Source organism: Protomyctophum bolini (genome assembly GCF_963924005.1).
Source record: "Protomyctophum bolini genome assembly, chromosome: 16".
NCBI classification, from domain to species: domain Eukaryota; kingdom Metazoa; phylum Chordata; class Actinopteri; order Myctophiformes; family Myctophidae; genus Protomyctophum; species Protomyctophum bolini.
In genome coordinates, this window is record NC_137877.1 from 33873096 (window position 1) to 33886489 (window position 13394).

The 13394-nt window shown below is 38.9% G+C and overlaps 1 protein-coding gene across 1 annotated transcript; it reads left to right on the forward strand.

Moving 5' to 3' along the window:
* The first annotated feature begins 27 nt into the window (after positions 1-27).
* Positions 28-10546, forward strand: LOC308331089 (sterile alpha motif domain-containing protein 9-like). Its single transcript, XM_080786233.1, has 5 exons — positions 28-166; positions 1878-1982; positions 2573-2644; positions 3750-3814; positions 4897-10546. Exons 4-5 carry the CDS (start codon positions 3779-3781, stop codon positions 9418-9420), a joined length of 4560 nt encoding a protein of 1519 aa, XP_080642359.1. The 5' UTR covers positions 28-166; positions 1878-1982; positions 2573-2644; positions 3750-3778; the 3' UTR covers positions 9421-10546.
* The last annotated feature ends 2848 nt before the right edge of the window (positions 10547-13394 follow it).

The following is a 13394-nucleotide window of genomic DNA, read 5'->3' on the forward strand; positions in this document are numbered from 1 at the left end:
GTGTGGAAAACATTCGAGAATCTTCTCTAGAACTTTCTCTAGAAGTTTCGTTTTCCTGTGAAACGACCTCAAAGCTGGAAGTGGAACTATAAGTGATCAGCGTTCAGCATCCTCGTCTGCAAAGTCCTGCGTCGCAAGAATTCCGAACCACTCCCTGAATAAAATAGTAAGTAGCTAATTTACCATTCTTAATTCTTTCTTTTTTTAAATGTAGCCAGGCTGCCAGGGAATGTAATGACATGTTAATCATTATAACATTTCCTGGAGTCCGTCCGTTTCTTCTCCTAAATGTCAAAGCACTCTCCAGGAGAAGGTGATAAAGAAATGATAAGAAACCTAACCTATAGGCTATACATTACAGTAGCTACACTATCTGACAGTTTGACATGCGATAAGGATTTGATTAGATTTAACTTTTGTTGTTGTTTTGTTTTACAAAAGTTTATTGAATAATAGTAGGCTATAATTTTATTTATCAAAAAGATTGGCGAAACATGTTGCGATTAGATTAGTTTGAGGTAGGTAGATAGATACTTTTTTAATCCAGTTGTTTTGTAGCTCCAAACTACAATGCAGTCATTCTATTTTTTTTATTGTGTGTGTGTGTGTGAGAGAGAGAGAGAGAGAGAGAGAGAGAGAGAGAGAGACGCAACTTGGCCTGTTGTAGCACCACCATGAGGCTGATTTGAAAACTGTCAAGTGGCATTTCTTCCTCAGCCTATAGTGGGAATAGGCATGCACGGCTTGGCAAAATGTTTAGGAGTAATTTAAACATGTTTGTTTGTTTGTTTGGGTTTTTGTGTGTGTGTGGTGTGTGAGTAGCCATGACGCTCATGATGATCATGACAGTCATGTTTCAGGGCTAAAAATGCAGCAGTAAAAAGGTATAAGTTATAATAAGTTAAAAAAATAACACTTAGAAACACATAGAAAAGAAAAACACTAATGTAACAGATAGCCTATATCATGACATCATACATTGTCTTGACGTAGGGCTGTAGGCTATAAAATGCGAAGTAATAGGCCTACAGTGCTTGAAATGTTGAAACAATCAGTGTGACATTGATAGTTGAAGAAAAACAAAAATAGAGACACTGCAGTGTCCCTATTTTTGTTAATAGCAATAGGCCTACTCTGCTCTACTACTGGTTATTGCTTCAACGTTTATCTGGTTGTGGTTGGATCTTCTCCATATTATTTGATAATAATTATATTATTCCTGAAGTGAAGATTGTATTAGGCCTACCGTTTGTCCGGCACCTGGGCTAGAGTGGATCTGTTCATGAACTTGATGCACTATCACCTCTATAGTCTCTTTGACACTGATATAGTTCACGCCCCATGCGTGATTTCTGCGTTCCATACCCCCAGTAACCCATTAAGACCTGAGGCTGTGTCTACAAATGCTTTATATGCGTAACACTTAATGTTCAAAATAGCACATGTACAAGCTTGAAGTACACACACAAAAGTAGGCTAATGCATTATAACAGTGAAAATAAATAATATGAAGCATTATATAATTATTATGATGCTTTACCACTATGATTATAATAAAACAATGTTCCTGGCTAAAAGAAAATGTATGTGAGTGACCAATAATATATTTGACCGTATAAGTCATTATTTAGGGCAGGCTTTATAATATGTTATGAGTGTTTGTAACTGTAATTTATTATACAGTGTTATAAGATTATTAAAATAAATGTATACTATACAATGCTTTATAGATTGTTATAAAGCATTATGAGTTCTTATAACCAATTATACAGTATTAGGCCTACAAGTTGATTATAATGTAGGAATTATGTTTATAAAGCAAGGTTTAGAAGACAATTACTGTTTTTTTATCATTCATTTTTATACTTCTCTTTCAGGTTTGCTCATCTACTTTTGGGAAAAGATGACACAACCACTATGCCAGCTCAGTGGACAAGGACCTTACAGTCGGAGTTGGTGACATAATCACAAACAAAGAAGAGGTAAGCTATTTCAGGTGGTATTTTTGGGTAATAAACTTTCCAGTAAAAAATAATAATAATAAGAATGTCATCAAAGGTGATTATGAAACTGAAAGTCAACCTAATTAACGCCCGAGATTCAAACCCAGGTCTTTTTATGCTACTGAGTTTTCTACCCATTTCTATTGTATTGCATTTGTATGTATTAGGCCTGCTGATGAATTGAGTACAATGGAAAGAAGCCCCCTGGGGCTTTTTGTGTTACCCTTTTAGCATAACCTTTGACTGTACTACATACTGTTACTAAACTGGTTAACTATAGTATCCAATCTCAACCAATCAAAGGTACAATTTGAATAACATTGTATGCAGTTAACATACACCATTACAGATGTATTTTTGTCTACTGTGGCTACCTCTCTTACAAACAGTATTATGGTTTTCAGTGTTATAGGTTGATTATAATGTAAATAAGTATGCTTAAAAAGCATAATAGTCATTGGATGCATAGGCAGTGTACTGTAGCTTACATCACATGCATCACAATGTTTAGAAGACAATTTCTGTTGTTTTATGATATTATCATATTAATAGAGTTTGATTCCTTTCAGGTTTGCTTAATATCTACGTTTGAGACAAGATGAGACAGCTACTATGCCAGTTCAGCGCACAAGGAAGTTAAGGTATAATTTGAATACATTTGTATGCAGCTAACATACAACATTACACGTGACCGTACATAATTGTCTACTGTGGTTAGCTAGCTCTCTTACAGAAAGGATGTTGCAGAACATCCTTTCTGTTGCAGAAAGGAACAACAAAACTTTTCAAACTACTGACTAACCATATAATTAGGTTTCTGTGCATTTATGTTTTATTTTTAATGCATGACAAGCTGCCCTCTGGATGAGGCAAAGGTGAGGACAGCTTGGAGTGTGTCGTTGCACTTATATCATGGCCACTTGCCAACATTTTAATTAAGAGCATATTTTTATTTCTGAGGCAAGCCTGAGTTAGACTGGAAAAAAAACATCCATTGCAGTGGAAATTTACTCTAAAAAACTTTATGATTCCAGTAAATATGACTTTTATAAGTGAGGTAAGCAAAGGATGCTAGCATTGCAGTCTGTCTAGTTAATACAAAGTCACAATTCACACTGAATGGTGCATCATAAACTACACAATGGGATCTTGTACATGAATCAATATAAGAATGTTAAGACAATTATTTGATTTGATATTGTGCTGCATGTATTTTTCCACTTTGTAATATTATTTAAAACTGTCATTTTAAATTGAATGAAATGTTTGCAGTAGTCGTATAATATTGTAAAACAAAAATCAGGTATTTGGAGTGCCCTAGATGTGACCACATATATATGTCCCTTCACCGCTCAGCCCCCAAATCTACTTGAGGTCAGACCCTAATGTATTCTAACCTTGGTGCTCTTGATGGTGGCAGAAATTCCATAAAAGTGTAAATTTAGCAGATGCTCTTAATCCAGAGCGATTTACTGTAAGCAAGAACAACACATGGTAAAACCGGTACATCAAATACATGCATTCATCATCATACTGTAAGTACCGTAAACTAAGAACCTAACATCCGTCTAACAGTAGAATATGAATATCTACAATGAAACTATAGGTATACACTATAGAATACACTATACTGACTATAGTATGCTATCTACATTTTTAATTTAGCAGACATAGCCAAATTATTGTTGATTTATTGTTATTTAAATTTTCATTAAATATGTTTTTTTCTTCTTTTTGTATTTTCAGCTTTGATATGATCTAAGTGATGTGAGTGGATGGAGGAAATAATGGAGAATCAATACGCAATAAAGGTACAGTACCGCATTATGATTTAAAGCTGCATTTAACTTCCCTCTTCTATCCCGGGTTAGAAGAGGAAGGTTATTTCAACTCAGTTTCCTGATTTTAAATGACATTTTTACCATTGAGAGCCTGCCTGCTTGCTTGGGAATAAGAGGATACATATAATCTTGAATCTCAAGTCAGATCTTGTGAGATCTGTGTCGAAGACCTTTGACCCGATCTAAATGTCTTAATAGAGCTGGAGCCAAAACCAAACCAGTATATTGGGCAAAATTACATTTTATTCATGAAAATGTTACATAGTGATGATTTCTCAGGGATGGTTTAACTTTTCTACAGATAGTTTTTTATTTAGTTTTGAATATTAATTTGATACTTACTGATATACTGTATTGAGGCAATAATTCTACATACTGGAGCTATACTATAATAATGGTTAAATGGTTATTTCTCTTTAAAGCACAACTGGGGTCATTTTAATGTCAGCACATCAGACAGTTTAGTTGCTTGATTCAATATGTTTATATTTAGTTGACCTCAGTTCCATATACTTATTTGTACTTTAACTAGTTGCACGTGTAGTTTGACATAAAAGTGGCAGTTTTGGTCAAAACAAACTTGAATAAATGATAAAACTTAGACGGAGCACTTAATCATGCGACTACTCCATCTGGGCGGAAGCGGAAGTCCTCAATATGTTTATATTAATTTGATCTGACACGCCTTCGTCTTGGTGGGTTTGAGGAGGTTTATAGTGTTAATTCAACTTAAAATTCCATGCTAACCATTAGTTTTTTTAAATTGGGAGGGGGGGAATGAAAAAAGGTAATTGAAAAATGAAGGAACGTGTTTTCAACGAGTCAAACATGGTTATCATGGAGTTTGAACTTATGTGAATATAAAGTCTAAATATTTAATCAAGTAATTTAATTTAATTTGGCACACAAAAGCCAGAGTAGTGTCAACATGACCTCAGAAGTGTGAAATGTAATGAAAGTAAAATGTCACACTGCTTTTTTATCACCAACATCAACTTAAAACAATACTATTCCATAATTTGGATTAAGTGAGATGAAACCTTTTGTTTTAGAGTGAAGAGGAGAATCTGTCGGCTGACATCAAGGATTGGAGTAAACATCAAGTCAGAAATTGGGCTCTCAAGGAGGCTGGCATTGATGCTGAATTTGCAGACATTTTACTTCAGCAGGACATTAATGGATCTAGTCTTTTACTTTTAGAACAGTCTGATTTTAAAGAGTTGGGTATAACCTTTGGCCCTACAAAGCTGGTCATTCGTGCCAGAGATGAGCTTTTGAAGTTGAGGAAAGAGCAGGCATCAGGCTCTGGAAGCCAGACTGGTAGACCATGCAAGCCATACCCTTTTCAGAGATACCATGACACATGTAGGTACATAGAGAACAGCGTTCTTGATATTATAGAATCAGGTGCCACAGACCTCATCCAACCCTGTCACGAGTACAAAGCTTACGTCCATACCACAGAGGAAAGCAAATTAAACAAGTTTACTTCTGAGGTGATTAGGTTTGCAGCAGCGTGCATGAACAGTCGAACCAATGGAACCATCCATTTTGGTGTAGGAGACAAGCCTGAGTTTGAACATGGTCAGGTGTTGGGAGTGACTGTCAGTGACAAAGAGGCATTTGCAAATGCCTTGAAACATAGCATTGAGGGCCACTTTGAGCATAAACACAAGACCACTGCATCAAGGTGCATCAAGCCTCCCCGTTTTGTGGAGGTTCTCAATCAGAACATGACGTCGTCTTATAATTGTGTGATAGAAGTGGACATTGTACCCAACTACAGTATCTGTAAAGAGGACATCTACCATGTTTTCAGTCTGGATACCAGGACAAAGAGGAAGACCAAAGTTAAGGACACGGGCAATGCTGAAATGAAACAGGCTAAACAGTTCTTTGTCCGTGACGGAAGCAGCAGTAGAGATCTCCTTGCACCAACATCCTTTGCAAAACCCATGGTAGAGTACGACCAATTTGTTCACAGTGTGGCACAGCTATCGCAACTCAGAAATCAAGCAGAGGAGGAACACCTCAAAATTGTTCAAACCAGTTTCCATGGCTCCAGATTTAGCCAGATGATAACAGGTGGGACTGGCTCCTTAGATAAGTCACACTTTGAACAGTATGTGATAGTAACAAACAAATCACATCCAATCCAGTTGGAATCACTTGCATTCCTTCAGGAACTGAACCCAACAGCTGTTTTGGACTTTGATCCTGAATCAGCAAAACATGGGCTGCAGAAGTACTTTGATGAGCAGAGTGCAGTAAACTGCCATTTCCCAGGACAATATAAAATCACAGAAGCTGTTGAAGACATTGCATGCAAGTTGAAATTGACAAGAAACACCAGCTGGGTGTTCTGCAATGGAGGTTTAAATGATGAGCCACCATCAGACACAGAAAACTGGTTGATGGACAAGGGAGCCTCAGTTCGAGATGTAATTTCATTCTTGTGTCGGAAGGATATACTTACACAAAAGAGATTCCTTGTCGTTTTTCTACTCTTGTCCACTGTAAGTGAGAAGATGGACCCTCTTGTAGAGACCTTCAGCATCTTCTGGCAGGAACTCAGAGGTGCAGAGCAAATCCTTTGCATCTGTGAAAATGAAAATGATTCCAACTGCTGGAAGGACCTGGTTGAAGCTCGCTGTGGAATCAATATTTCTGGAAGGTGCATCTGTGAGCTCAGTTTTTCAGAAGTCAGTGGTACCATTCTTAGTCTTTTTTCAAAAAACCGCAGAGCAAATCGTTTCCTGGCCTGTGGCGGAGGCAGCAAAGTGCTTTTGGAAAAGAAAGCAGAGCGCACTCTGAACACTTTAGATATCCTGTGTGTAAACCAGTGTGAGGGCGGAACCGTGGACCAGGGCCTCAAAGAAGAAAACTTCTACAGAGGTGAAACGGCTGAATGGTGGAACTTCTTTTTCTCTGAGCAGCCTGGATCTATGCCATTTATCAGACGAGACCAGTTTGACTTGATCATTAATACGGTCATACCAAGTTTACGTTCCTTGTCAAAAGCTTGCGTGTCCTTCAGTCTCATGCACGTGCCTGGATGTGGCGGAACAACATTGGCCATGCACATACTCTGGGCTCTAAAAGATGACTACCGATGTGCTGTTTTAAAAGACAGCAAGGCTGACTTGGCTGAAGCTGCCGCCCACATTGTCAGGCTTCTGACGTATGACCATGGGGAGCAGTTACCTCGGATCCCTGTCCTGTTAATGATTGACGACTTTGAGGAAATGGACAAAGTATTTCAATTGCAGCAGCTTGTTGAAGAAGCATGCATTAAGAAAGACATCCAGGCCAGATCCCCACTAGTAATTATACTAAACTGCATGAGAGCAGAGGAACAGTCTGAATCAACTGATGAGATGGTGTTCATTGGCAACAATCTCTCTGAAACAGAGCAGCAACAGTTTGAGCAAAAACTCAAGGAAATTGAAAAAACCCACAAAAATGCTGAAACCTTCTATGGGTTCATGATCATGAAAAAGAACTTTTCTCAAGAATATGTTCAAGGCGTGGCTCGAAACACCCTCAAAGGTTTTAGCATTAATCAGAAGCCTGCACAGCTTATTGCTGTTTTAGTTCTGATGAGCAAATACCGCAAAGGTGCATCACTCTCTGTCTCTCTCTGTGAAGAGTTCCTTTGTCTTCAGCCCAAGCCTTATTGTGGATCTGTCAGAATTGAAGATGGATTTGGGAAGTTTTCCACTCTGATTAATATCATTTCAGTTGAAGACAACGTTGTGTACAAGGCTGTGAAGATTATCCACGCAAGTATTGCTCTGCATTGTTTGCAGGAGCTTACAACAAAATACAACATACATAAGGCTGAGATTGTCAATCTACTGCTCACCACAGACAAGCTTTATGATTGCACACAAGGCAAAGACCGACTCATGCAGGATGTTCACATCATGCTAGTGAAGAGACCTCATTCAGTTGAGGAAGAGATATCTCGTTTCTCTCCACTAATTCATGATATTGCAAAGGAAACTCCTGGGTTGGAAGAGATGGTTCTGCTGAATGCATCTAAAAAATTTCAAAAAGATGCCATCATTGCTCAGTTACTATCGAGGTACTATTACCTGAAGAAAAAGGATTTCAAAGAGGCGGAGGATTGGGCACGGACTGCAAAAGATCATTCAAGAGAGAGCTCGTATATTGCAGACACATCTGCACAAGTTATCAAGCACAAGTTGAAGAGTGCAATTGCATCTGACAAAGAGATTCCTATCACACCTGAAAAGATGAAAACATATCTCAAAATGGGCCAGGCAGCAACAGATGCCTTCAAGGAAACACATGACCTTGCGAAAAAGGAGTCTGTGCAGCGGCTACAGAGGAAGACAGATTCGTGCCCTTTCAATGTTTCAGGGTGTCTTGGAGAAATTCAGGTTGCTGTAATCGTCATTGAGATGCTAGAAAAGACACCCATATTTTCTTTTGAAGATGTCCGTCATGATGTAATGGCAAGAGTGCTCTCTAATGATATTACTATTCAGGACATGGAGACATACGATCGCCGGCACAATAAACACACAGCCTACTACTGGATTCTCAAAGAGTTTGAGGGCTTTCTTTACGACCTCAGGTTCAGGATGAAGACATGTTTTGATCTTCTTGACAATTTCTTTGTCAACCTGGGCTCCAGGTTTGCTATAAAGGATGGCCGTGATCAGATTGTGCAAAGGGAGCTTTTCAGATGCTTCAAAAAATATGCTGATCTTTTCTGCAGGACAGATTCCTCAGAACTGCTGAAAAACAAAACTATGAACCTCATGCTGCAGGTTCACCAACACAGGCAGTTACTGGAGAAGAGGAGAGCTGATACTTTCACTGGGATTTTGAGTTTGCTCATCAATAGTACCCCACCTGAAATGATTGAAAAGATTGTCAGAACATATGAACATGTTCTGAGAAATGCATCCCCTGTGTGTGTGAAGGAGCAGGTCAACGTTATCTACGCCAATGTTGTGTTAAGTTGCATCAAACCTGAATCACAAGCACTTCTGCCATACCAGCATCTTCTTCGTTTTCTTTGCCAAGTTCTTCATGGACAGATTCCATTAAGTGATAACTTGCCATTGCACTTCATTGCAGTTGCACTTTTGTGGCCACAGCAGCATCACTTGCCAAAGCCTGCAGAGTGTAAAAATCTGAGATCATATGTATCCCGAATGACAACCTCATATCATGATATGCTGAAGGAGATGTACAATGGTAAGCATCCTGTTGTCCATTTCTTCCTGGGGAAGAAACAAGGTTACGAGGGGCTGATCCACCTCAGGGAAATCCAGAGATGTATCAAGGCTGGCCAGGACCAAACTGCCTCGCTGTGGGACAATGGCAAAATCTGGAGGGAGAGGCAAGTGCAGGAACTCCTTTACAGAGCAACGGGCAGAGTGCATGGCAACACGCTGGTGGCAGACACCTGTATCCCAGATCTAAAGATAGATGTCAGTCCTCTGTTCAGAAGCCAGCTGAGTGGACGAGCTGAAGGCTCTGAAGTGTCATTTTTCCTTGGCTTCTCAATGAAAGGCCCACTTGCCATTGAAATTCACTGAACAACAATGTCAGAACACCTTGTCTGGTCTTAGACTATCCACTTTTGCAAATCTTGAAAATGGCACTCCTTTCATTTTTTAATTCTTAAGCTGGTGATGAATACTTTCACCCACATTTGACCATCATCATATTTTGTTATCATGTACACAGTGAGTTACTTTAATAACCTTGACTCAAAGTTCTTAAATATATTTGTAAGTTTTCTTATTTTTTTAACCTTTTTCTTTTACCTGTTTATACTCAACACATACGCAATACGCTGTGGATCAGAATGCAAATCAATTCTTCATGTATTTGAATATGATGAAATGTTATCCACAGTCTTACAATGTACTATGTTCATGAACTCAACACTGCACCAAACCACCATTATACAGCATCATTACATCAACAAACATTAACAATGTAAAAACTGTTCTTTTGTGTAAATATTTTGTACTACTGACATCACTTTGTTGGTCTGTGTTATCCTTGATGTTGTTTATATTCAGATTATTGTAGCCTAAAGGCAGTGGTTTTCAAAGTGGGGTCTGTGGACACCCAGGTCCCCAGGACAAAAATGAGAAATATTTATGAAGGCATGGAGTCTATCCGTCTATAAGAGTGTCTGTCTGAGACACAGAGATCAGAGACACATTTCTTTTGGCACACTGCCAGTAGGCCACATAAGGCACGAGACACAACGGCCGCTTGGCTAAGACAATCAAAGCATAACCTGGTTTCTCATGCTTTCTTGCACTGACTAATGGACACTTTTTTGTTTGGCTTTGCACTTTATTTGTCTTGTTTTTCCTATGATGAGACGCAGTAATACACTTTATTATGACGCACTGATCGACTGTATAGGCCTACCTGTTTTGTTTATCCTTGTTTGCACTGTTTATTTTTTATTATTATTATTTTATTGTTTATTGATGCACCTTGCTTTTTCCCTCTGCCTTGTTTCTTCTGTATACTACAGTACTTTTTTATCCTTATTCTTACTTGTATGTTGTAACCTTAACTGCTGTGCCGCCTTTGGGCGACTGATTTCCCCCCGTGGGATAATAAAGATATCTATCTATAAGTATCTTCACTAAGTTTTGTTCAGATACTGTATATATTTTATGTGACAAAATATTTTACTTAAATAGACATTTATAATAGAATTCATTGGTCATCAGCTGAAACCTTGCCCGACAACTATCTTTGGGGCTGTTTGGAGTTAGTCATTTTCATTAATTTACCACTGCACCTGGTCTGAGAAAAGGGGGCGGACAGCCGGACACTTCAAATCTACACGGAGCCCCGGAGTGGCCATTGAGAGAGAGGAAAAAACTTGAGCGCTCGCCTCTCAGTAGCCTCAGTTAGTAACATATTAACTAACTAAGTTAAGCTAAGTTATTAAGTTAACTTGAACGCCTGTAACTTAACTCAATTTAATATATATTCTTTCTCTCAATGGTCACTCCGAGGCTCCACACTATTGCCGAAAAAAGTACGCCCTACACCCACTTTAATTTCTGTTTTCGAAATCAGTGGGGTTTAAGACAAAATAAATAAAACTCTTATAAATGAAAATAGATCTAAATGTACATGATGCATTGTGAGCTTGTAGATCTGCTATTTTCAAATATAGCTGACGTAAAGTGGTAAAATTAGCCTATAGTCGCTTCTTGAGCTTGTTTTCATAGAACTGCAGGCCGCGTGTTTCTCTGGCTAAATCTGGCAACACTGCTGATTACCTGCATTACACCTGCTGTAGCCCATCACCGACATCCCAAATATTTTGTTTTGTTTGTTTATTTTGTTTGGTTACAAATGTAACTCCATACAAATCAACCGAGATCGTCACTGTCTATGTAAGGTAATGAATTACCATATGTTGTCACATGTATATCTTCCTCTTCGATGTGTGGCTACAGGGAAAACGTCAGTGTTTTGTAAACAGAAGGTTCATTCAAAACTAGGGATGAGGTTTATTTTTTCCAAGCCTGGCTTTAATTCTTCACATGAATAGCGTCCATGAGGATTTATATAACCGTAACCGTGGTAGAACAGTCTGTGGTTAAGAATGAGATACAGACAAGCAGAAGATAGTAGCCTAGTAGGCTACGTGTAGTAGGCTACACGTGTAGCTTTTGCATTATGGAAAATCAACACATGTGGGCGCCTCAGTCTCAGAGATGGTTATTGACCGGGATATGGCTGACTGAGTTTGATATAATTTCTTGTCGATGACACAGGTAATCTGGATGTAATTATAACTCAGTTATTCACTTTAATGTTTGATAAAGATGAGCATGCTAACCTCCAGCTTTTCACCAGAGGAGAAAAACATAATTTTCCTTTTTTTTAATGAGTTAATAGCACAGGCAGACTCTTCACATACTAGACTAACTAGAGCATGTCTGAAATAAGTGTCAGATCTGAAATCGACATGTAAATATGAAATAAATGCAATGTACTGTAGCTAGGTGTAATGTTGGAGACCACAGACGTGAACCCTTCAAGCCTGTTTTCTCAACTCTCTGTTTCTCTGCAAGACATTACTCTATAAGCCATATCCCCAAAACTGGTGGGTCAAACTGAACAACTATTATGTCAATTTGAAGCTAAAAATCCAATGACAGTCCCTCGGTCAAATGTGGCCACATTGTACGTGTTGTGTGTGTTATGTTAATGAGTAATACTGGTTTAAATACTGTATATGCCTACATCAGGGGTGGGCAACTTTGACGATGGAGAGGGCCACTATATTTCCACACTCACTCCAGAGGGCCACATTGGCATTGCATATTACTGTCGTAGCAAAAATAGCCGACCTACAAGCTCAAAACGCATCGCACTGCGATGCATTTTGATCTGTAGGCTACATCAGCTATTTTTTTTATTTAAATCCTGATTAATTTTGTTTTTTAATTGGAATCCTGAATAGTAAAATTTGTATTTAAATTCAAATGCCTTTCAAATATGCCTTTAATTATAATTATGTTAACTTTATGTTTATGAACTAAATACAAATACATTGGACATAAAAAAGACAATAACGGGCTACTTATTAAGCTACTAATTTAGACTTAAGTAATTAAAGTGGGTCATGTTTGCATGCATGTATGGAATTGTATAACAGCTGAAATCAATAATTTTCTTTTCTTTGCTGTTCTTTGCTGTCCAGTCAGTGACATTCAGGTTTTCATTCCAGCCCAATCCAGCTGATATTAATTAATAGAGGTGCAAAGGCGTATTAAGGAAAATAAAGGGGGTGGCAAAAATAAGTTACCACATAGGCTACTGTAAAAGTACCAAAATATCAAAAGTAATGGATCCAAATCCACTTAGCCTAAGGAGCAAGGAGCACCTTTGTTGGAACACTCACTTGATGTTCCTTCGCACATACTATCCATGCCTCACATATGTGAGGCATGGACTTCCTTGACGCCATTCCTTCTTTCATAAATGCACACACATCCAGAGAGAGAGAGACTCTGACAGTGTTGGAATTTCTTGGTGGGATGAGGGGAGGGGACAATCCAAGCTTCCTTTGGATCATATACCCCCCACATTAATGGCTGTTTATCCTGGCTTCTGGTGTACACACAGTGCTAGGTCACCACTAGGGGGCAGAACAGCTCTCTCTAACAAATGAAAGAAATGTCTTTCTTTCCCCCTCACCTCTTGAATTTTACATTCCTTCTTTCTAGCCCCTCTGTCACTCTTTTTGTTTCTCTCCTCTCTCTTCCTTTGTCTCACTTTGCTGCTCCGATGAAAGTTTTTACTTCCGAAGAATTGAAAGGCACGTGCAGGTCCCTCTGAGCCCTCCCCCCCCCCCCCCCCCCCCCCCCCCCCACACACACACACACAGCCCCTCTCCTTCTCTCTCCCTCTCTTTATCTCTCCCCTTTTCCCCCTCTCACTCTCCCTATGTCTCCCTCTCGCTCTGCTTCTCTCTTTGCCCCCTCTCCATTCGACCATAAAGTGCAGCTGTCCTCTA